The sequence below is a fragment of the Anopheles cruzii genome, chromosome 2 (genome assembly GCF_943734635.1).
Source record: "Anopheles cruzii chromosome 2, idAnoCruzAS_RS32_06, whole genome shotgun sequence".
NCBI classification, from domain to species: Eukaryota; Metazoa; Arthropoda; class Insecta; order Diptera; family Culicidae; genus Anopheles; species Anopheles cruzii.
The window spans coordinates 3,732,554-3,757,298 of record NC_069144.1 but is presented as its reverse complement, the minus strand read 5'-3'; the positions used below and the strand labels follow the sequence as shown (position 1 = coordinate 3,757,298).

General features: G+C 49.3%; 1 protein-coding gene across 1 annotated transcript in view; it reads left to right on the top strand.

Annotated features, from left to right (window-relative positions):
* The first annotated feature begins 493 nt into the window (after positions 1–493).
* Positions 494–24,745, top strand: part of LOC128274959 (protein phosphatase 1 regulatory subunit 16A) — a 28,194-nt gene continuing 3,942 nt past the window's right edge. Inside the window, exons 1-7 of the mRNA XM_053013317.1 lie at positions 494–654; positions 14,221–14,389; positions 15,776–16,222; positions 16,290–16,415; positions 16,491–16,566; positions 16,649–16,769; positions 17,410–17,506. Coding sequence (XP_052869277.1) covers positions 575–654; positions 14,221–14,389; positions 15,776–16,222; positions 16,290–16,415; positions 16,491–16,566; positions 16,649–16,769; positions 17,410–17,506 — 1,116 coding nt within the window. The 5' untranslated portion in view covers positions 494–574. The remainder of the gene's footprint in view (positions 655–14,220; positions 14,390–15,775; positions 16,223–16,289; positions 16,416–16,490; positions 16,567–16,648; positions 16,770–17,409; positions 17,507–24,745) is intronic.

Genomic DNA, 24,745 nt, shown 5'->3' with positions numbered 1-24,745 from the left:
CCCCACAAGACGGATCCCCGACGGAGTGATGCTGTCGTTATTGGCAGTGGCGAGTCACTGAGAAGAATGTACCAACAATTATCACATTACACACCACAAAGTGTGTGACTGTGTGCCACAGCACACGAGTTATAAATTAGGGCAGCGAAGCCGAAGTACATCACGGCATCGCTACGTGAAGCAAGGCGACGACGAAGGGCCTAGGAAGATGCTTAATTTCTTTTCTCCTCAATTCTAGTGTACTTACCGGGAAATCGAGAAATCCAGTGACCGATCAAGTGTAGAAACGTGGCGCACGGCGACATGGTGTTCGTTTAGGTGACTGTGTGTCCCTGTGTTAAGTGTGTGTGTGTTCTGTAGGTGGGATTCGGCCAGGAGGCTTTCGGGCGGGGGTGTCACATAGGCTAGACGGCACGACACGGCCAAAGCGACGGCGGCGAAAATCATCGTCACCGCAACAGCGGCCCCCGCGAGCCGCTTCTCGTCGGCGGGCAGCAGCACCTCGACGGGCAGGTTCGGCAGCAGCAGCGCCGCCGGTGGCGGGAGTCGCAAGCTGAGCTTCGACATCGGCAGAATGGAGCACTCGGATTTAGTCTCCGAGATGGCTCAGGTCGAGCATCTCTCCACGCAGGACCGGCTGCATCTGGCGCGCATGTAAGTACCTACCTTGTTGTGAACGGAAGAGGTCCTTAAAACTCCACAACCCACAATTAGCAGCCGGCAGCGGCGGCTGGTGGATCGAGCAAAGTGATCATCAACACGTGACGCGCCGGGGTGTTTTCGGGGTTAATTCGTGAGCCGAGCCAATTATTTACAGCTCTTCCATTACCTCGCCTCGGGGCCTTTAGGGGGATAGCACTCCGGTGGCCCTCCTCCATGTTTACCTATTTTATCTACCCTATGTTGTTGCTGTTTCGCCGCCTTGCTCCTCGTGCTCCTCGTGTGTTTGTGGCGGGTTTTTATTTATTGTTGCGGCACCGTTGTTTTTTGTTTCGTTTTTATCATACGAAAAGTGCAGTTATCTTCGGCGCCTGCACCCGACGACGACGGGCTGCATCTCTCTTTCGGCCCGAGGTTTAGTTACTCGCTCTTTCTTTACTTAACACTCACACACACACACACGGCGTCCTGTTTCTTTTTCGCGTCGGCTGGGCGCGGCGACCAGACTTTCTTCTTCCGGCGTGACCCACGTGTGCGCTGCTCGCTGGCTCATCCATACATTCATGGGGCGCCGTTTCTATTTTCACCCAACTTTCCGACCTCTCCGGCTAATATTTTGCTGGCTTCGTTTCGTTTCTTATGCCGAGAGACCACCTCAGCAACCTCATCTTTTCCCCCGTGGTGCCTCCCCGTGGTCGATCGATAATCGAGAGTTGGTTTTCGGGCGCGAATGTCTTTCGGCTGGTGGTGCTGGTGGTGCTGGTGGTGGCTAGTTTTAAGGGAAAAGTGCCCTTGTGCCACCCCGTCCCCCCCTGCGCCCGCGGTCGTTCCGGAGTCGGATTTCGGTCCGCGCTCTTTCGCCCTCTGCCGGTGGCCGGGCGGTGTCCGGTTTAGTGCAGTTCCGTCCGGGTCCGGTTGCGGGCGGGCTTCGGTAGTCTCTACGATCTTTCGATTCTCGTGTGTGAGTGCGTCCTTCGCACCGTGTGCGTGCGTGTGTGTGTATGTGCGTAGTGCAACGGGAAACAAGCTGCTGCAGCAGTCTCCCTTTCGAGATCCCCTTCTCGCCAATGCAGCGGTGCATCGGTTGACGAAGGTGTTCCTCTCTGGTGATCGTATCGTTCTGAAACCGACCGAAAGTCGATGTTCGATCGCTTCTTGCTTACGAAGCGGCAACGAGAACGTTGAGCCGAGTGTCGAGTTTAGTTTGTTGATGTAAAGCAGTGTCCGCTCAGTGCCCAAATGCAGTACCGAGTTCCGGAAGCGAGCGGCGGTGGTTTCGGTGGTGGCGGCCATCGTGGCCGATCGAAAAACCAGCGTGGAAAGGCATGCCAGCGATATAAGTAACGCAACACAATGAAAACAATTATTTTAATACTTTAAACACGATCAGATCAGGGACTCTGGTGGCCCAATGTAACATATTGCTGCTCATGTACGGTTAACCGCCCGGCGAGCGGCTCATTAAGCGGCACACACTCACTAGCCCAGAGGGATAATGGATAGCGTAATTATGCTAATTTATCCTCGCCCGCTCACTATTCCACGTTAGTTCCAGCCGCCGCCGGGGGCGAGGACACCGGGCGGCTGTTAGTGTTTCCTGCACCGTGTTGGTTTAGCACGAACGTTGAATGTTCGGGCCGCAGGAGGGTCACATCCGAATCCCGGATGCCCCCCGATCGTCACCTGCAAATGATAGTACAAATAAGTGGAAATTAAACAGAGGACAGTCTGGAACGGGAGAAGAAAATACGGCCATTCTTTTTGGCTCCAGCAACCAGAGCACTTGGGGGGAATTTTAATTAACTACTCGAGTATACGAGTGGCATGGACCGTGTCTTTATGGCTTTTTGGCTTTTAAGCTTCTTCTACTTCTACTTCTAAATAGATGCTGATACTCTACATAAATTGTGGTTGAGCGAGGCCACATTCAATGTGGTTTTAAAAACGTCTGACCAGCGCCTTAAGGTACGGCAATTGAAATCAATTTCATTAGGGGAGCGTATTAGAAGCTAAGATTCCGTAAGCCGTAAGTAGATACCCTTTCTGAGCCGCAGCACCCAGTGATTGACCGTCAGCCATTTGTTGATTTAAATCATACTTGAGCTGTATTTTGCTTGCCACGCTTTTTCTATCCGTTGCACATGCCAAACTGCCAAACTGTCTGGCGTAGCAATTAGCATCGGCTTGTTACTGAACCGAAAATCGGGTGGACCTTCCTGTGCCCGAATCGTCCGTTCATCTGCGCTGCATCGAGTTGTCGGTTTCTATGCCAACGACGATGTCAGTTCGAACGCTGACAGTTAATCAACTTGGCGAAGCAAAACTGTAACCGTTGGTGTTTAATATGGCCCTATCCGTTCGAGTAATAATAATAAATACCAGAATCCTGTGGCCGAAACGCCAACCTTCGTGTGAACCGACCACCGATAACCACCATGATCTGTGGTCAGCAACCCGTCACGTGCCTGTCAACCGAGCGGAGATCCGCTAAAAATAAGACTTCTTCGCCGGACGACGTCCTGTCTGTGCGTCTTGCGCCACTCGAGTGTTGAAAGGTGGAATCAGAACGGGCCGCGTGGGGCCGCGAGGTCAATCGAGCACGAGCTGTCATCGGTGTGTGCCGTGACCGCAATAATTTTGAAGGCCAATTTTGGGGCGGATTCGGATTTAGTGATAATTTACTTTCATTGACCTCTTTCTAATAACATTCTGAAAGAACCCGAACCTTGCATTGTTTCGCAATTAAATGAGGGAATGGAACCTAATCATTCTCAGCATTTGGACCTTTTTTTAAATTTTTAAAATAGCAACACACGGCGTGGTCTTTCTGGGACTTTCAAATCCGAGTGCCGGAGGTCGCAAACATACGCCCTTTTTGCCACATTAATAATGCAACATCCGGCGGTCCCAAATCGGCGCCAGGGATCGAACGGTACCCTTTTTTAGCCGAACAACTCGAACTCGACCCATGCGAATCTGGACACTTTTCACTCCGAAACCGGTCTCCGGTTGTTCTGGCAAACCCATTCGTCGACGACGGGTGTGCGTTGGGTTGTTTTCACAACTTATTTTGTTTTTCCCTGGACATTGCTCTGATGCTAAACGTGGGTGTGGATCCGTGGGGGAAAAAGAAGTCTCATTTCTCTCGGTCGTGTTGGAAGTTGATTAAAACACGAAAACTTTTTTCCCTTCCTTTTCGGTAATAAAGAAACGGCAGAATTAACTAAGCATGTTCCGCGTACGCACACCGTGGGCAACGTTAATTTTTAATAATGGCCTCACAAATAAGAAGACCCGCGCAATGATGCTGATGGTCATTTTTCCGTCCTTACGAGCCTCTCCGGTGGTGGCGTTGCAGAGCCTTCGCGCACAGCATTCGCAGCGGCAACGTTTAAATAAGTAATCCACCCGGTCTGTACTTTGTCCTGTTGTTTCCTTCAATTGCTTACGGGACCCCAGATGGTGATGAAATAAAAATTAATCTTTGGTTTTTAAGCGCGCGGCCGCCAAAAGCTTCTTCTGAGGGAAAGTCTTTTTGCTTCCGTGCGAAGGATGCTTACCACCTCGTAAAATCATTATTATTGTTGCGTGCATCATAACGATCATGGCGCGGTCTACCGAGGGCAACATCTGCCGTCGCTGAAGGATGCATCCCTCAGGGCGCGGGGCATGCTTTTCACTTCCCAGCCATTACTACGCTCCGCTTGCTGTGGTCCTGCCCGAGCTATCCTTACAAAAACGTAGGGTGCCGCACCCGAAAGTGACAAATACCGGAAGAAGGTTTCTGGGCCCGGAAGGACCGCCATTAGATGCCGAGATCGTGCAACCCACAGCAGATGCTCTTTCAACAGTGCATAACTTCACTTGCTGGGTGCAGGAAAATCTGGCCGTTCTAACCGTACAGGACCCTACGACCGGGCCTCGGACGGAAGTGAACATCCCCCGGACACAAGAGCCACATTGTGTTTCGGTCCCGTCCTTGCTTTTTCTCCTCTGCCTTGGGCGCTGGGCGGCCGGCCACCGCCTGCTAAGAACGCCTCTGCTGCAAGAACGTAGAAGAATGTGCTTTTTTAGTTGACGGCTTACAACAGATCATTCTGTTGGTTTGGTTTTTGCTACCCGTTTCCGGAATTTCCTGTTCCTGATAGCGCTCGGTGTGCCTGTGTGTGTGTGTGTGCGCAGCAACAGATTTATAACCCGGACGGGGTGTTTTGGTCTTCTTCTCTCGGCAGCGATACAAGAGCGATGCTTCCGTATAACGTCCATTTTGCACAAAACATCCCCTCGGGTGGTGGGGACCAGTTGATGGTGTTCTGGGAAAACTGGAAGCGGCTGTTTCCACCGCAGTTGAGAAAGATCTAACCATTTGTAGTTCGGCAAAAAACGACACTTTTTGTGTGGGACACTTTACAACGCGCCCGGCCCTCTTAGATTTATGCTGAAGCTCACTTCGTGTTGTGTGGCAAAAATATGACTACTATGATAAGTTTTTTGGCTGCACACTAGTGCGCGGTTTTATTAGACAGAAAATTGAAGGACGTTGAGTCTAAAATATCGTTTGGAGGATTATTAATGACTATTTTATCGTTGTTGTCTTTCTCGAACTTTGTTGGGCACATTTAGAAATTAATAACTGATTCGCTCGCTAAGGAGTTCCACTAATATTCGGCATTCTCTGAATAACTGTGAACTCTTATCAAACTTTGTTGAATTGTTTAATTCTTTCAACCACGTGGCCCCTGGTATTGTTAACTGGATTCCCCCAAAGCCGAACACAGCGCACTACTTTGACGTGTGATATTGACACACTCTTTGTTCTATTTATGACGTGCGATGCACGAAAATCTTTACCGATAACTAAATATTGTAAAGGCAAACAAAATACTGCCGACGACGGCTGTTTTAAATATCTGATATCATCGATTTCATCGATGAACGATTGACGGGCATCATTCGCTGTAGCATCACCCAATCGTGGAGCAGAATTATTGATCCCTTTGACGACCCGGTAATGTAAACCCGAACGCATTGTTCAACCAATCAGGTTGAAGCATTTCGCAACGATTTTATAGAGTGTGCTCTGGGGTGAACGATATGCTACTCCCGATGCCAAAAGTTGCACTGCGACGTGCCGGACGACTTTATTGCGATATGTGTCCCCAAACCAATGCTTCCACCACCTTGGTGTGAAGATCACATCATTCTCCAAGCTGTCCACATGGTGTCGCCAAGCTTTTTGACGTGTCTGTCCGCACCACACTCACCACCAGCTTTCATCAGGCAAAAACACACTCGTAAACTTTCCACGTTTTACCCACCTAATTTGACACGGGCCCTCGGATAGGAGGTTGGGGTCCATCTGTTTCCCAACGTGGGCCTCTCGTAATGTGAAGATATTGAATGAAGCGCACATACACAGCGACCTTTACTTTCTATGCTCCGGCCAGAGTTTTTCTTCCGGTGTTAGTTGAGCTGGCCAGCCTGTCAGTGGAGGAAGGTCACCCTCTTCAGCGCTGGTATGCTCTGGCGCTCCAATTCACGCTTATCAGAGCTCCGGAGCGGACAATTTATTTGTTTTTGCTCTACACCTCGCCCCAACGGCGACGGTATCGCAACCTTCACTAGATAGCCTCTGCCATGCTCTTCACCTTCACCGGGGGACGTAAGTGCATTATAAATACGTGACATCATGCTCGCCGGCTGTTACGGAAATTATCTTTTCACTCCGGGCCACACGGCAAGGGCCCGTGCACACCGTGTTGGAGTGTCATTAGCGAAGCGTGGTATGCTCCGTTTTGTCTCATCGCCCGTTGGGGCACCTTGGGTGCCAACGGGCGAAACGGGTTCTCGGGAGTCGGGACTTTAATAGATCGTGTGATTAAAAATGGTATTCTATGGAAAGTGCGCCTGCCACTTCATCTCGAGTTGTGCGCAAACGAGAGCGACTTGACTGCAGCACCCAGCCAGCATATCGGTCGCCTCGCCAGTGGAGGAGTTTTATGTAAAGACACCGCACCTCCCGTTGGTTTGGTAGCTAATGAACTTTCCAGTTTCCGATTTTTATTGCCGAGGTTACTTCAAGTAAATCGATTAAGCACATAAAAGGGAAATCGATCATCGAACATCAACGGGGGCCGTCAGCGGGCGGGTTGGTATCACGTCAGAGTAGTTTAGAAAGTTCGGCAATCGCAACACCGGCGCGTCTCCGTGTGGTGGCCGCATGATCATTGATCGATTATTATCTTTAATAACTTTAAAGCACCGCCGTCCGAGTGCTTCCGGGGAAAAGGTAATAACGCTTGGCCCTAATAAACCCGCGCAAGAGTTACGTTGCCGTGAAGCCGTTTTCGGAGATAAATTACAAACCTTAGACACTATTCTTTAAGGTGCTGCTCGGAGGCAGACCGCCGATCCGGAGACCGTAAAAAGCTCACTCTTGCTCACGCCGGTATTTGGTTTGGTCTTGGGAAGGCCCGTGTTCCCACACCGGCTGGGCCGAATGGGCAAACATCTTAAGTGTGCTGTTTTGGGACGCTCGCAACGGGCTAACGGCAACGAGAACTCTTCAGCACACTCGGGAAGGCATCAAAACGGTACGCGGATACCGTTCCCGAGCGGAGATGCGCTACCCAAATGCGTAATTAAACGTAAACAAGTGAAATACCGGTTCCAAGTGGTGATTGCACACGTCGTTGCAATGTACGCCCAGCCCGAAGGTTGCTCTCGGTAGTGTTTCTTGAACGATGATGATACGTACAACTCTCGTCAATACTTTGTAGCAACATAAGCGTTCGCTCCCGGATTCCGGCTGTGTCAAGGAGTTGCTTGGCCTTACGTCGGTTCACTCAATGCTGCCGTCTTAGGAATTTAATGTTTATCACTCATCAGCCATCTGTTGGACAATCGTTAATTGGCCGTTGCTATCGCCCGATGCGGTCGTCGGTGTGATCACGCCGATTAAAAACTGCCACTTGAGGATACTCAAATGAAGAGAGAGAAAATCCGGATGTTTCGGGCACATACACTACTGCACGCGCCATTTTATCGTCATCAGTTTGCTCTGCCTACTGTAATGTTTTTTTTTCGCTTCTCGCCTTCTCACGCACACACCGTCCCGTCGGTTGATTTATGTTTTATTTATAAACTTGGAAATGAACTTGGAGTTTCCTTTTTGCTTTGGGTGTGTGTTTGTCACCAGAGAAGTTGGCGAATTTCACCAACCAAATCGCCACAAGACTATCGGTCGCGCCACGCGTCTCTTCGAGAGAGACAGTGTGGCGCGGAAGCGGCATAGCATTTTTAATTCATTCCCAAAGCGCCCCATACGGGGTGTCGTGGTGACACTCGGCGCAAGCGAAGGAAAATTGTTTTTCTTCTTCTCCCACCGAAAGATGTTAAAATATTTATACCGATCCGCAGTGTCGCAAGCGCACCCCGCACAACATTTCAATCATCACGTCCGGATCCTCCGAAGCGGATTAAAGGTCATGACGCGCGCCATTCACCCGTTTGTGGAGTAAAACAACTCATCATTGCCGTCATCGCCATTACGATCATCTTAATGATTAGCGGCGGAGCGGCAACTCGGAGAGAGAGAGAGAAAAAGATGGATTTTTATTTTGCTCGCAAAGGGTAAACAGCCATCGCGCACTGTTTGGGATTTTAACGACGGCGGCCATTTTTTGCTGCATCCTTTTGGCGCGCGCTCTTCGCTCGCGATCATAAAATTTGCGATGACGAAAAAGAGGAAGTATTTAGTTCCCTCCGGTGTCCTCCGTACTACCTCACGGGGGGTGGTGCACATTTAATATGTTGCAGTAAATGGCGCAGTCGGCTCGTTTGAGGAAATATGAATGCGCGAATCTGTCAGGCATGTGTTAGGTTGTACTTTAAGGGTTGTAAAAAGTGACCGAGTAACACAATGTCAACATTCTGCCGCTTCCACACTCCATTACGCATTCAACGCGTGGTGGAAGCACCGAAAACGAAACATTTTAATACACAGTGTGGCAAAAATGCTTCGAGATCGATGCTATCTCTCAGTAAAGCGTACCGTTTGGAGCTTAGGTTTTGCGGGAAAACAAATTAATATCTTTTAAAAATTGGTTAACATTTTTAAGAAAGACAAATTTTAAGAGAGTTTGTATTTATCACGGGTAACGATGTCTGACGCGGTCGTTTGGGTGATGATGCAACAGAAAGCCCTTAAGACCATCCAAAATCTATATATATAAAAGAGTACCGCGTTATTGTTATTCTCTTCAGAACTCAAGAACGGCTGAACCGATTTGGCTGAAAATTGGTGTGGAGGTAGCTAAGATCCAAGGGGGTAACATAGGATACTTTTTATAATCCGATCGCGTCACAATGAAGCCACAATACGCACAATGTGTTTTTCTCCCCCCCCCCTCCCCTTTCCCCATCCAAATAAGGTCGACGCGATCTCTCCCGCTGAGGCGGCATCGACAAACGATAGACAGAGAGCGAAACAGCAAGCAATTGTCTCTCTCTTGCGTATGCTTACACTCTCTCGCAAACGCCGAATAGTTTGGCAAATTGTCAGCCAGTGAGAGAGCCTTCAGTTATATTCTCGCGATCCACCACTGTGAGCAATTGTTTAGCGACAAAGGCGGATCTCCTTTCTCATATCTCCTTTCATCCTTCGCGTCGTAAAAAAATTAACGTGCGTGGAAATAATATTGAATACTTCATTTTAAACACTTGCTTTTTCGGGAAATAATTTTAATCGTAGGGAAGCATTCCCCAGTAAGTATTTACTTAAAAATAGTGAAATTGTACCGTACCGTGTTTTGTTTGGGGAAAAATGTGAAGATTCGTGTCAATTCCAGCAATCCTGATCTTCAGGTGAATAAGGAGATACCAGCTAACAATTAGGAATGCCAGCGCCAAATCGTGAACTGAATGACGTATATAATCGAGATGTTTGGCGCATGTTGCGAGATGTTTTGGACGGGCAATGATTTTACTGTCCTGAAATTTCCGCCAAACACTGCCAGTAATTCCAAGATCAGCTGACGAAATGAAGTGCTTCTCTTCTTATTGGACAACGACCGTTGAACGGTTTTAGCCTGCACCAACCAGCGACAATGTTAATCTCTGATACTCTTTCTAAACATTCGTTTTTACGGGCCGGGTTGTTAGTCCCGCGCCAACCCCCCTGGAACGCCGGAATCGGAAATCGAACCCATGGCCAGCTGCGATACAGGGACGAGCGTTACCGACTGCTCCTATCACCGGGGGCCCATTGCCTCTGGGGCGAAACAGAGTTCGCCGGGCCTGCTAGTGTCCCATAAAGTATTTGGATCCACTCTTGGTTTGTGATGCAAAATTTGCTGTCAATATTTGCATAATCACACATTCTTCGTAATCTTGTAAATACGTACACACTCCGTGTTGTTTTTAAGCGAAACGCTTAGGTACACATTCGATCGGAAACATCCGTTTTTCGGCCAGACGTTCTTGGGATCAGCTTTCTGCCCAAAGCGAACACTTCTAAGAAATTTATTTACTTTCCCTCTGTTTCGAATCCACTTTTTCGGTCGTACAATTTAGCAATTTGTTTGACTTTCCGCGCTCGACTTCAGCTTAACCCATCCTCAACGTCACGTGACGGCACCGTGACCTTTTTTGCGCCACCCTTACAGTTGACCTTAGAGCGGGGCCTCGAGCCGGGCCCCCCTTACGGTTATGCCCTCGGCACGCCACCTCAAGTTCAAGTTTCTGCGTTCCGTGTCCTGAAAATCCGGAATTATCGTTTCCCATCGAAAGTTTGTTGTTGATTGATAATTGTGTTAGCTTTTCGGCTTTTCCGACGAACTCGTGCGTGGATGTTATCGGGCGCTTCATTTTTCCAACGGAGGGGCAAAACTAATAAAACCGGTCTCCCTGTTTTCCCCTAAATTAATTATTGACTTTTTGATTTGCCAGAACGTTGGACTTCCCCGGGTTTGTTGATTGTTTTTAAAGACCCTAAAATATGGTGTTCAGGGAGACACAAGACTCAACCCTCCGCCATCGCGCTTTCTCCTTGCAGAGCTTTTCTGCTTGCTCCGAAATCATCGTTTGAAGAGAAACATTATTTCCACCTTTTTTCTCCCCAAATCACGTTCCGCTTGGATTCGTTTCATTTCGTTTCCGTTCCATTTCATTTCAACCCGAGCGAGGGCCGCGCTCTAGTCGCGGGCGACCCGCGATATTCCGCGAACCGGACCGTTTGTGTTTGTTTGCCATTGTTGCATTGTTAGTTGGGTGATGTTTCAAGCACGGACCCCGTTCGGATGACCGACATACGCGAAGCGCTCACGTCGCAGGTTGGTTCGACCGGCCGAGATTTCCAAAAACCCATGCTCTACCCATCCCATGGCCCCTGTGCCCCGTCGGATGGAGTGGTAAAAGTTCCAATTATCAAAACGGAGATGCTACACTAGCCGGCGGGTTCCAACGCGCGGGTCCTGCGGGTCTACCTGCACGGTTTATGATTGCAATTAGTGTTGCTTCGATGCATTTCAGGCGGGGAACGGTTTTACCGGTGCCAATAGGTCCGATCGGGGGCAGTGCGCTGCATGACATGACACTAGTCGCTCGCGCTGGCTGGCAGTTGAATGGAATAGTGAAGCTACAACGCGCCGATGTTCGATTGTTTCTTCGGCGGCGGCGGCGGCGGCGATGGCGGCAATTTGTTGCAACAGCGTCCTTCGACCATTGTCTATCGGGGAGGGACAGGTGCTATTTTATTTTATCCGTTTCTGTTTTTTCTATGCTCAACTCGATGCTGTCCGAACGATGATGATGAGGTTGCCAATGTGTTTTCGTGTTTGCCGGGGCGCACAAAAAAACGGATTCTAACGATGGTTCGATGGTGCTCGATGGTTCGAGGCATAAAAAAGTGCATCACACTGGGGAACGAATAATTTAACGCACCTCTGCCGTGTGCAGAGACTGCATTTGAAGCATATTTGAGTGCGAAATAAATTTGTTACGCTTCGATTGATGCGATTGGCCTTATTTTCGGTTGAGGTTGAGAGGCTTAACATGTGAGCGAACTTTTATTGCCCAACGATGTTTGCTCACTGGTGGCCATGTGAGTTGATTTCACTCACTTTGATTAACATTTATGTAAATAATTTTTTTTTTTTTTTCATTGCAACCAGGTGGTCGGAAACGTAATGGACCCATCAGTCATCCATTCGTTGCAAATTTACTGCCATGTAACTTAAAACTAATAAATCACGCGTCTACCAACGTGCTTGAAATGTATTCACGTGACGTGCACGGGGCGTTATGGGGTGATTTTGGGGCCAACAGTAATCGATTGGTAGATAATTTATGCTCGGCGATACGCAATCGGCGATGCGGTGCCTTAAAGGTGGACATACGGTAGAGGAGATCTGATGGGAAGTGCGTCACTCGGTTCACCTCTGACCGGAATTTTCATCATCGAGCGCAAATCCCGAACGAGCGCGATATTGACACAATTAAGATTTGCGCCACAAATGCTCCAGTCGCCACCAGCAGGGAGCCGCAAAATGAATGGCATTTGTAGAGCCTGGCATTGGCGTAGCAGTATTTGTAATGGGCGGTGGGCGAGGTTTCAATCGACACCGACCCTTGGCATTCCGATGCTGCATAAACTCCGCCGCTTCGATCGGGGACAGGCAGCACGCTGCGCGCTGTAACAATTCACCGATTCATCTGATTTCGTCTGACACACCGGCGATGAACCAAGTTTATTGACCAACATCATTTCGAATAACCGTCGTCTTATAAAAGTGTCATGAAGCTGAATATTTAAAATTACCGCGTCTGAGCCACAAAAGCTTAAAGCTTTTCACGTTCCATCGTCATCGCGGACCCCCCTCTCGGTTGGGCATCGCGCCACGATCCATTCCTGTGCTGTGCATGATTTAACGATTTAACGACTGACCGGCTTCACACCTTTTGCAAAGGGGTGGCAAAGAAACGGGGAAACCATTTCCAATCAATCGATTCACTCGCGAACGGACGGACCGCGGCGGTTATCGATCGCGGTTCCGATCGATACTTTTCACACATCATTTCCGCGCTGAGTATTTCGAGAGTGTGGCCGAAGGATAACGCTTCTCCCCCGGCAGTTCGTGAGCATGCACGCAGACTGGGCACGCATTCGTGATTAAATTTATAATGCTCCAAAACGCACTCCGTTTGCCGGCCAATTTATTGGGCAATTTTTTTTTAATTTTCCAGCATAGAGCGTTCGCAAGCGGGCGATTATGGCGGAGCATTTATTAGTTCGCGTGCTTCTCAGCAGCGCAGCGAAACCGCAACCCGTTTGTTGGAATGCCGAGGTGTATATGAATGCTCACCGTTTAACGTTAATTGTACTTAAATATGTGTCGTAAGTGGGAAGCCACAACATTATGAAAGATTAATTTGGCTAATTCGGTGCTGCCGCGGCCATAGTGTTAATTTTAATACCTTCAGTCCATAGTGGAAAACTTGTATCCTAAAACAGCCCAACAAAAGAGGACTCTCTAGCGTGCATTGGCTATTGGCTTTGATCGCTTAATCACGCTCTGTTCAAAGCTGCATTTTAATCGCTATTTTATGTGGTTATCAACGTTTAGTTACTTTCATTACCGTAATTAAGAGTACAGAGGACACTGAGTACGTCCGTTAAAAACAACCCTACTTACAAGGATACGCTCGGAAAACGGATTAACGAGCACCCGTTAGCTCTCCAACCGCTCCGGACGACGGGTCTCTGTAAGCCGGCTGCACCCATAATGGAGCCATTTACAGGACCCAGCAAAGCAGGCCACGCCAGCAGCGTTGTAGAAGGTTAGAGTTGAACCGCCTGCTCTGTTTTAATGTCACTGCAATGCTAGAGTGTGTAACGAACCTACGCCAACCGTTTGGAGCTCATTAACGCGCGAAGGTCCTGGTCCTCTCCGACGTCGAAGTACCGGCAGTTCCAAGCGGTGTTCTCTTTTTCGTTGGTCGCAAACCTTGGCCTTGTGGCAAGGAAAATCGAAAGAAAGGTGACGGTATTTCGAGGAGGTTTTGCTGCTGGTCTCCTTCTCTCCACTTTCACGGCAACTAATTTGGTCCAAGGACCGTTTATCTGTCCACGGTGACCATCGGGCTGGACGTTGGCTTCTGGTGTGGTCTAGCAAGGCCTCTAGGCGCTTTAAACACTGCGGGGGCATCGTCATCGTCTCCTTTTGGACGGTAGTTCCCCCAGCAGGGCTGAAGGTGTGATTAACCCGTTGTGACCGTCAACCTGGCATGGCTCGGTCAGTCGGTTCTCGGTCGGTCACCACCGAGAGGCAGTTTTGCTTCCGAGCGCTCCATTAACGATGTGCCTTTAATGGCATTATGTCGTGCTCGGGAAAAATTGCATTGCACTCCAACTAGTTCTTCAAAAAAAAAAAGAGGAAAACCTGAACATCTATTAAGGAAGTCAATAAGTAGCGACGATATCATGATTATGATTGTTTTTTGTCCCCGCTCCCCATCATCATACTCGGTTCTAACGGCAGCCAACGGTTTTTCCCGTTCCAGGCGCCGAGCACAGCAGCTGAAGGTGGCCAAACAGAAGGAAAAGGAATGGCTCAAGGCACAGCGCAGCCGGGACCGGCTGGGGACGCAAACTAGCTCCTACAAGCGGCACATCACCTTCGAGGATAGTGTGGTCCTGCTCGAAGCGGCTGCACGGAACGACATTGCCGAGGTAAGTCCCCCCGACGACGATAAAGCGAAGCCTTCGATAGGCCACCGAAAGGTGGAGATAAAATCATAAATGCACCATAAAAGCAAAAAGAGGCATTGCGAACAGATTGCCGCCATACTTTAAACTCTGGCGTGGGTAGCATCGTTTTCCTGTTTTGTAAACATTTCGAACTCTCTTTCGAGTTAATCTCTCATCAAGCATTGTGGTGCAGCCAGTTATACATAGGTTTACGCCCTCCGACCGGGGACGCAGGCTTCGAGGTAGTCTGGTAAGAGAAAGGAGGAATAAGACGACCTACTATTAATTATAGTGCTCGAAGTGATTTCCTCGTTGTCAGCGGACGGTTGTCAACACGCGGCCCAAGGGTGTGTGTAATGGGAATGAAATGGGCTATCTCACTTGTTTGTTGGAAAGGATTATGGACAGCTTATATTGATTGTCCATTCATCTTCATTTGCTGACCGTACCCGTGGTTCGACTTTACCACTAATTAGGGCCAAGAGATTATTTGGAGACGAACCAACTTGAAATCATGAAGCCAGCGTCATCAACACATTTCAACGACTGGCATTTATTTGCTAGAACATGACTACATCGCGCCACTGGAACGCAGCAAGCTGCGCACACTCCACGGTAACTTTGTTTTCAGCGAAACGATACGTCGGATCGTCATCGTTCAGAAAGTGCGGAATCTAATTTCTGCCTACTTCGCTCGAGCACCACACCGGCGGTTTGCCAACCCTTTCGAGTTTTGGACCTTTTCCGCGCTGTACCCTCCGCAAGAAAACACTCCACTGCGAGCGTGGGGAAGAAATCCTGTCGGTTTCCGGCATCCGGCATCCGGCGTATGTGTTCTATCTCTCTTGCGCCGGGTGCCACTCTCGACACCGGTCTCGACATTTTGCTTTGTAGCAACCGAAATGTGGAGTTCTTCTTTTGCCATCCTCGCGACTCTTGACTTTTTGCAGTGCCGGATAAACACCATCGCCTCCGGCTGACCTTCTTCTCGGCAGCACAAAAATCTCGGAGCGTGGCTTGTGACGTGAGTGATTCGTGTCTGTCAAGTAATGTCGTGGCCGTAGCCGTAGTCACGAAAAATGATGATGATGATGATGAGCTAACGTTCGTGAAGATTGCTCGTGTTTTTCGTGCCGTGTGATGTATTGACCGCACCCCGGAGGGTAGCTATTACGATGGTAACATGAGAACCGACAACGAGTGGTCATTATCGGCTATGGGAAACGGGAAAATTATGGTGCGCCCGTGTGCTTTTGTTTCCGCTACTTTGTTGCTTGCTCTAGAAGCTGCAACGGGTAAAGATTCGGACGTAAATATAAGGAAACCTTTTCTATTAATCCTTGTTTTTCCATTCTCGTCTCTCCGTAGGTGGCAAAGTTGCTTCAGAAAGGTGTCACGCCGGATGCAACGAATATGGACGGCCTGACGGCACTGCACCAGTGCTGTATCGACGATAACGCCGAGATGTTGAACCTCCTCCTGGACTACGGTGCCAACGTGAACGCACAGGATAGCGAGCGGTGGACACCGCTCCACGCGGCCGCCACCTGTGGGCATCTCAACCTGGTCAAGATACTGATCGGACGGGGCGCGAACCTGCTGGCGGTGAACGCCGACGGGAACATGCCGTACGACATCTGCGACGACGAGGAGGCGCTCGACTACATCGAGGCGGAAATGTCCAAACGGGGCGTCACGCAGGAACTGATCGATGAAACGCGAGCAGCCACCGAGACGCAGATGCTGCACGACCTACAGGACATTTCACTGCAGGGCGGCGACATGGAGGTCCCGGATCTGCAGGGTGCCACTCCGGTAAGCCAGCGACACTGTGGTCGCTCTCTTACGCCTCGTTTTTTTCAATAATGTCCTTCCGTTTTAGCTTCACATAGCGTCGGCCAACGGGTACACGAGGGTCGTCGAGTTCCTGCTGGAGCATCACACGTCGACCGATGCCGTCGATAATGATCTCTGGACGCCGGTGCATGCAGCCGCTTGCTGGGGACACGTAAGTAACTCTGCGCGAACCGTGTCCGCTATCGGATTACGTCCAACTAATTTTAAACCCCTTTCATTCCAACAGCTGGAGGTACTGGAGATGCTCGCCCAAAGCGGTGCCGATTTGAATGCCAAAAATAAAAATGACGAAACTCCTTCCGGTAAGAGTGACAAACGAACCCATGCATGCTGCTGGTGCTACGTTTCTAATCGACTTGTTTTTCCTCCCCTCTCGTCCACCAGATATTTGCGAAGACCCTGAAATTCGAGAACGAATAGAGCAACTAAAGACGGAGCAGGAGAGTAAACGATTGGCCGAAGCGCAACGCAAACGTGTGCGACGGTCGCAGAGCAACAACACTAGGTCAGTTTGAGGCAAAACGCGTGTTGCGGTTCGGAAGGAAAACAAAGTTGATAATGGAATACTATTTACTCGGTGCTTACAAACGGAACGACACATCAAAACGACCCAGTTCGAAGTATCCGCTCCGCTAAGATTAGTTCGTTTGGGAGCAACATAAGCCTTTCAAAAAAGAAGTCTTTAAAACAATTTCCTGATTGAGAGAAACGGTAACAAAAAGCGAAACTAGAGCGAAAACTTCCCAAGAAACAAGATTAATATTTGAATGATTTGACATCTGTAAGGTTTGCGCAAAGCGTTAGCTTGAAGCCATCAACAGTCTTCCGGTGCTGACTGGGACGCTTTCTGTCCATTAATTTCATTAGCCGCAATCACGTTGCTCGTTTGATGAATAATCGGATTATAGAGCAAACAAATTGTCCCACCAGGCACTGGGTTGTGACCTTTGAAAACCGAACCGTGGTTCCACGGGAAGCGAACGTCGGGATATTATGTACAAGCCCAAATTCAAAGTTCCGGTTCCGGTGTTTTGATACCCCCAAGTTAAAACGAACCACGCCACTAAATCGACAAACACTTGCCTTGGTATGGTTTATAGCGGCGGCCCCCACTAACGCGACTTTGCGCTTTTTCACTCCAACAGAGCACAATCCGTGCGACGAACATCGCTGCGAGACAAGGGACTAACGACCAAAAAGGATGCCGTGGAAGAGGCCCGTTTCCGACTGCAGGCACAGGAGGTAAGTGTCGACTTACGGGCGCGAACTTCGAGTCTACTTCGTTACACCTCGCGTCCACTGCCAACCAGGGCTTCGTGTGCGGAGCATGTTTTTGCGAGAAACGGTCAGAACTTTGTGAGAGAGGGAGTAATTAAATATTAATTTCTCCACCTTGCCAACCCATAACAAGACGTCGCGATACGCGCGTCGCGTTCACGGCGCGATACGCGCCATCCAAACTTTCGACGGCAGCTTATAAAGCTCGCTAAAGTTTCCCAAGTTGCCTCCGTTGCTGACATTTTAATCCTACCCCAGGGATCGCTCCTCATCCTTTCCGACCCCCGGTACCCCCGGGCTTCCGGGTGTGTGTGTGGTGAACTGTGAATGTTTGTTAAAGGTAAAATAACAAAAGGCTCATGCCGCTCAGCGACGACGCACTTTGAAGAAGAACCACGGAAAACCACAACAGAAAGGATCCATCGGCCTGTGTCGGGTCTCCGACACAGACGACACAATTGGACACCGAAAGAGGCCTATTTGTATGCCGATGTGATACTTGATTTTTTGGCACAAATCGGCACTTGTTCGAAATTTGCTTTTATTGACACTTCAACCCTTAGCTGCGCTCCGCGGTGCGGTGTTGTAAAATCTTCCGCAACATCTTCGCAGAGCGAGACTCCGGAGGCGATAAAAAACAGAGCCCTCCGGCAAAAGTATTCTTTTGTATGATTGGTAGATTTGGTTTTATATCTTTTGTGTCCTTTTTAGTGGTCTGCCCTTGGATAGCGCTGATGTTTGGTTGTTGATAGAGACGGCCCACACATTTGAGGAGTCATAAGAGTTGCCGAAAGTAAATCCCTCTGCCGTATTCCTATATAAAGCCTCTCATATTCAAGTAGGGATCTAAGCGAAATGTTTACTGAATGTTCTAAAAAGTTTTTAAAGTTAAAGACCTTCATTAGGTTCAGTTGCTGCAGTTGATTGAATTCGATTCGTTCCTGATGCTTCAACCAACACAATTGAATGGTTGGTAACGAAACGGGTTCCACAGTCCAATTAATCCAATCAGCGCTCACCGTTCATGTGCACCGTTTGTCAAAAATGACCTGGGAACGGATAGAATTCAAAGAGCAATGCCAGTATGCAGAATCCAAAAGAGACTGGGGCTGGGCTAAAAAAAGTAGCAAATTCACTCGCGGACTGCACTCGGAACTACGTTGAATGGTTACATCCGAACCCAATTAACGTCACACGTGCACTGCAGCTCTACCTGGTTTTCCCCTTTACCTTTGCAAATGTGTCCACTCCCTTCGATGAACTCGTTGAAATGCAAACTCGTTTAAGTCATACACCACCCTGATGTTTGAACCAAACCTGGGGATCCATGCCAGATTGATGACGGTCCTAGCGGGATACTATTCGGCCCGGCGAGGTACAACTTTAAAGGCACCAAAGTGCTGACCTTCCACCTGGAATGTTGCACAGGACGACGGTTGATGCTCGAACAAAAATCAATGACCACCTCTCGATGGAGATGACTTTTCCTACCAACCCCGGAGCCCAAAGCCCTATTCCGACCTACACCTACTCCGTGCTCTTTGTCTTCCGTAACACTGTCAGAAAGTGACCTCCACAAAGACCATCGCTTCAAGTTGGTTTTCCGTCTAACCCGTACTGACTGTCGAGCTCGAAACTGACTGTTGTCCCGGAACTTCATCCTGACCGAACCGGTGGAATGAGCTTTTGATGGAAGCCGAGTGCAGCATACCAACGCGCAGGATGGCTGGCTGACTGGCCATACCAAATGGTACCACTTAATGCTTAATGGATGATAGAAGGTGTCACAGAGCACCAGTGCCTGGTCATCACCGGTGTCGCCGGACTAGAGTGCTGCTGCTGGATGGTGATGGTGTCAAGACTTTCGACAATGGCACCAGTTTCGGCGCCAGGTGGAAGTGATGGAAATTGAAATCTCTCCCCAACCCACCGACGCACGCAGCGCCCGGGGAAAGCGTCCCTCGTGAGCGTCGGAGAAAAATGAAGCTGAACGCTTTTGATTACGGGGAATGGTTCTACCGTCCTCGGGCAGCGCGACTGGAAGCAATCAAAACTTTTTGAATTATTATGCTCGGCGATGGGAAATGGTTTTTTATTTGACGAAAAATGAACAAGCGTAGCTTTAAATGGGTTGTGTCATTTATTATTGATTCCGGCGTCTTGGCGTCTCTTTGCTAACCGAAAAGTTAGCAAATTTAGTTTCGAATTTCGACTCGCAACTTTTAGTACTGCTGTGGCAACGTTTCCGGTCCGGTCGGGCGGTCGGTCAGTCTGCAAAAGAGTTCCTCCTTTCGAAAAGCGAGTTACGCCCCAGCAAAGCAGAGCCTCCAATTAAAACTGCTTATACGTCAGGATTAAGGCTAATGGGGACTCCCGGTTTGTCTTTCCTCGCGCACTGTTCCGACAGGATTCGCCCACGTTAACCGGCGGTACCTTTTGAAGCTCCGCGCTCCACACGGTATTTCAATCCAATAAGTCCCAATGATATACGATGGTTCAAGTACCCGCCATTAGTTACGCGGGATGGTCACCAACACGGGACGGGGACGGCGAATGAGTATTTCACCTTTGGACATTGATTCATTGATTTTTAAATTCTTACAAGAGGCACCGTGGACCCCCGGTGACGGTGACCCCCGACGGGAAACTGATTGATGGCGATTGCACTCTGATCGGTTTATGATTACTGAGCTCGAGCGGACGATATTAAATTATTTCTTTCGATGTATCTACCGTTCGAGTATCCTTGGGCTTGATACTGAAAAGTTCTGCTCAAGGTAAATAAAGCAAGTGAATGTTCGAAATTATTTCCCAATTGGATGAAAACACATAATAAAGAGACAGTATGCGATTACTCAGTAACGAGAACCCAACACGAACCAACTCGACCCAACCGCCTCCGTCGGATTCGTTTTAATATTCTTCGTACGTCTTCATGATACATGAAATTTGACACGGAAGTAACTGCCCGTCAGCGTGCGCTTCACTGGTTCACAACGATGTCGGTTTTTTTGCTTCCGTTTCGTTTTCGGATGGATTTTTGGCCTTTAACACAACCCGTTTCCAATGGGGACCGATGTGGGAAATGGGAAATGATTTGCTCGGAATCGCTGGGGACGAGAATGGACGGATATGGATGACCAGTTAGCAGGCGACGACCTGTGCCCAATGCATTGCTGCACGCATCCGTTTTGTGTCGGCCATTTGCACAGCTTTTCCGTTCAATGTACGAATTGACAGTGTTGTGCGGGTCGATGGATCGTTAGTTATTGGAATAATTGGTTTGATATTCAACAGCACCGTCGCTATGCTTTCGATTTTTAAAATACAAAAACTTTTTTGATCAGGTCGTAGAAAATAAACGCCACAATACTCCTTGGTCTGTGGCCTACTAGATGTTATTACGCTTAGTCAATCCCAACATGGCAACCATCGCAATCTAAGCATACTGTACACCTAAGCAAATTACCGTATGTCCGCCTGTTTCTGAATTTATATTTTATTCCAAACAAATTAGTTTGACACCATCTAACGAAACGTGTTTCAAAAAGCAACATTTTTACCTTGAGCTCTTAATCATCGAGAAACGATCGGCTCGTTATTTTGCTGTAAGGCTGCTTATTGAGGGCACGTGACGGCACGTGGGGTTCAAGTTTGTGACGCTCATTAAATGTTAGAAAAGCTCCACACGTTTTGTTAAAATGGTACCTAATCTCCGCTAGCCTTCAATGAGGACACAAGCAGCACCTCTCGAGTCCTTGTCGAAATCACCTCATGCGCGTGCCGTTGAGTTGGCGTGAATGATTGGCGTAATTCCGCCGCACTCCACACGCATGACACTTCCGGACACGATGCGCCGGATGCGCCAGTTTCGATTTCCATCCGGCGTGTGTGCGCGCGCGCGCATTGGCCTGGCCACTTTTAATTACTCACACACACACGCACACACGCCGGGCACGCAAAGGAAATTGCATACGCCCCGATGCACTTTTACTTCGCGCGGACACGACGCGAGACATGTTGAGCGGACAAACGTTCACGATCCAATCGGCACCTGGGGGCGGCATCGGGTCGTGCGCACCGCACCAGTCAAGTGATACGCAATCCAAATTTACGTGTCCGAACGATTTGTTTTGCAAAATTGCAAAAAGCCCCCCGCGCAAACATTGCCCAACCCTGTAAGGCGGCCCTGCGCCGTCCGGAATGCAATAGAACGAAAGCAGTTGCTTTTTGCGTTGCCTCACGAATTTGTTTCACAACAACGTACCTATGGCTGAAGGTAAACACATTGTTGCCAGACGAATCGCCACAACACACAATAATAATAAACAAACCACACCACAGTCGGATGTTTTGTTGTGCCGTGCGTGCGTCGAAAGTGGAAACAACGCCCTCTGCTGCGGGCGGGATGGGAGGAAAAACCCCTATCGACCAACTGGCCACCGATTTGTCCGCGATGGCACATTACGGATGCGCGCCGGGAATGCACCTGCACACCGCATCATCCAGTGCATGTCGCCGGACCACGCCGAGTTGATGGCCGATGCCCAATAGAAAGCCAGCCTCGCGTTTGGTGAACCTCACTCGCGCACACGTTTGTTGATAGCGAAAGCCCCCCCGCGCCGCGCCGATTGATAATTTATGTACGCGTGTGTGTGCGTTCGCTGTGTCCGCACCCACACGATGGCCACTTCGGAGGGCGAATACCCGGCACGATGCGCCCCCCGAAAACTATGTTTTCGAACAGTATGTTGCCGAAATGGGAAGGGCTGTCCGACGCTCCATGCTTGGGTTCGGCCCACGAGCAGCGCGCCGTTTCAGTTCTCCGCCAACGGTCGAGTAACGCGCGCGTGCGCAAGATCACCACGTGCTCACCGGTCGTGCGTATTTTTGTGTATTTGCGAGATTGATTTTTTTTTTTGTTCACAACGCTTACGGGAAATCAATTGTCCATTCGTGCGCACGTGTGTGTGTTTTGGGTGCGTCTTTAGCTCGAGTCACAGTTCGGTGAACGTGAGTAAAGTGCTCTGGATTGTGATGGCGTGACTTGTGCTGTGGTGGAACTCGTGGTGCAACAGGATCTCGATCTCGAATCGAAAGTTGGGATTAAAATAAGAAAATCGACGAAAAAAGGCGCCGTGTGTTAGACGCCGCGAACCCTTTGGCGAGGAGAGAAAAGAGTTGCTGTCATGCTGCCCTGAACATTATGCTTCTTCGTGGTCCGGTCCGGTCCGGTTCGTTCGCGCGGTCCCGATTAGCGTGTGGTTCAAAGATTTAATTTTGGTTTCCTGCACGAATTTTCGGAATCAATGAACGATGATGAGAGAAAATGTGTTACATGCGACTCCACAAATGGCGTGAAAAAAAAATATCTGCGCTCGTTGTTCAGCTCGTTGGAACATGTTACAGGGCCCCCGGGCCGGTGTTGATGGAGCTTGATTTGAAATTTTCTCTGCTAAGCCGTCTCTCGAGTTTCGAACAATCTTTTCTAATTGACGTTATACAATTGCCGTGGCCCCGAAGCCCCCATATGCTTCGCTCTAATCGGTGGCACAAGATGGTGACAGAACATCTTGAACAACCTTTATGCTAATACCAGTCGGTTCTGTCCAGCCAAAGAGTGCCCGAAAAAGGACGACCGCAAAAGCCAACAATGGGTGAATGCATAAATAAACCCAAATTGCAGCATTCTGTTCCCCGTCGGAGCCGTCTCCGACTAAACTTAATTAAAACACAACTCATCCGAGTTAAGGTCTTTTTTCCTCGCTCAAGATCCGTCTCGGATCAAGAATCCTGTGCTTCTTCTGATGAAGGCCTTAATTTTATCTTTCACTGCGGCATTTGGCACTTTCTCAAGGACCACTCACTCGACGCCTTCATGATGGAGACGTTACGATGAAGCCGAACCCACCATGGTCTCTCACCAAGTCTCGGGAAGCCGGCAAGAATTTCGCTACCAAGAGCGCAATCATCGGTCGGTGTTTATCTTTCTCGGAAAGAATGCCAATCGTCGTCGGGGGGTGCATTCTGAAATGACGCCTAATTTAGGAAGATTGCCCGGCTTCTGGCCAGAGCCAGATTGCACTTTAAACGCAATGCGCAACGCAGCGTTCCGAGCTTCACTTTGGAACGTTTTCACCGTTTTCCCGGCCGCCCATTGACCCCCCACGTTGCCGGGGGTAGAAAATCAATCAATGTCCGAATGCACGCCACCGCCACGGCCACTGCCGCCGCACCCAACCAACAACTTGGCTGCGCTGCTCTCTACTTGGCCATGTTGGTGCGACGTGAAATCACCCTGCAAACTCTAGTAGCAGCCCTCCCCGGGGAGGGCGCGCACAAATCAATGTCTAATTGTGATGCGTGCTGCCATCACGCATCAACGCACCGCACATTCCTCCGCACCCCTGGGGAATCTGGGGAAGGGACACTGACTGGTGCTGCTACTGCTGGTCGGTATTTGCGTAGCGGGGCGCTGGCCCCGATTTGATGGTGGCATTTCTGGGATTACTCTCTTCAATTATCGAATTATACTCAGCACGGCAGGCGACACACGCGAATTCCGTCTTCCGCCATTCCCAAGCCCACTAAATTTGAGCCACTCATACGAACATCAACTGCCAATTACTTTATGCGCTCTGGGTACAGTTAACACATCGCCAACCCTAACCATACGGGCTGCTTCGTCCGCATGGCTGGTCACGAAACGTACGGCATAAGTTTCACTTTCCGTTCAGCTGGCCCGGGTTTTTGCGATGGATGTTACTTTTCTTCGCTAGGTTCGCTGGAAAAAAAACATCCGTTTGGGAAGGTGGTGCCGGTGGTGGCCAATTACGCCAAGTTGTTTCGCGGCCCTTTGCTTGCGGGTGACTGAATGGCCAACGGACTGAACCTTTTCCGGAACCATCCTTGCCGCCCATGGGGGAAGATACTAGAATACTTCGATCAATGCGTTTGCTTTTTTGGAATGCCCAAATTGCTAAGTCGTTCCAATAAAACGGACTTCAAACGAAGACGGTCTACATGAGCCTTTGTACCACATAAAGGTGTAATGTCGGAGGCCGCAGACATTCACTTCCACAACAGCCGCAACAACAATTTAATTATACTCCGCGCACATTCGGCGGCAGAAATAATAGAGGGCCGCGAGCGCCGGCGCGTGTATGGTTCTGCTTCTGCGGATTTGTTTCCTGTTTTCCGCCT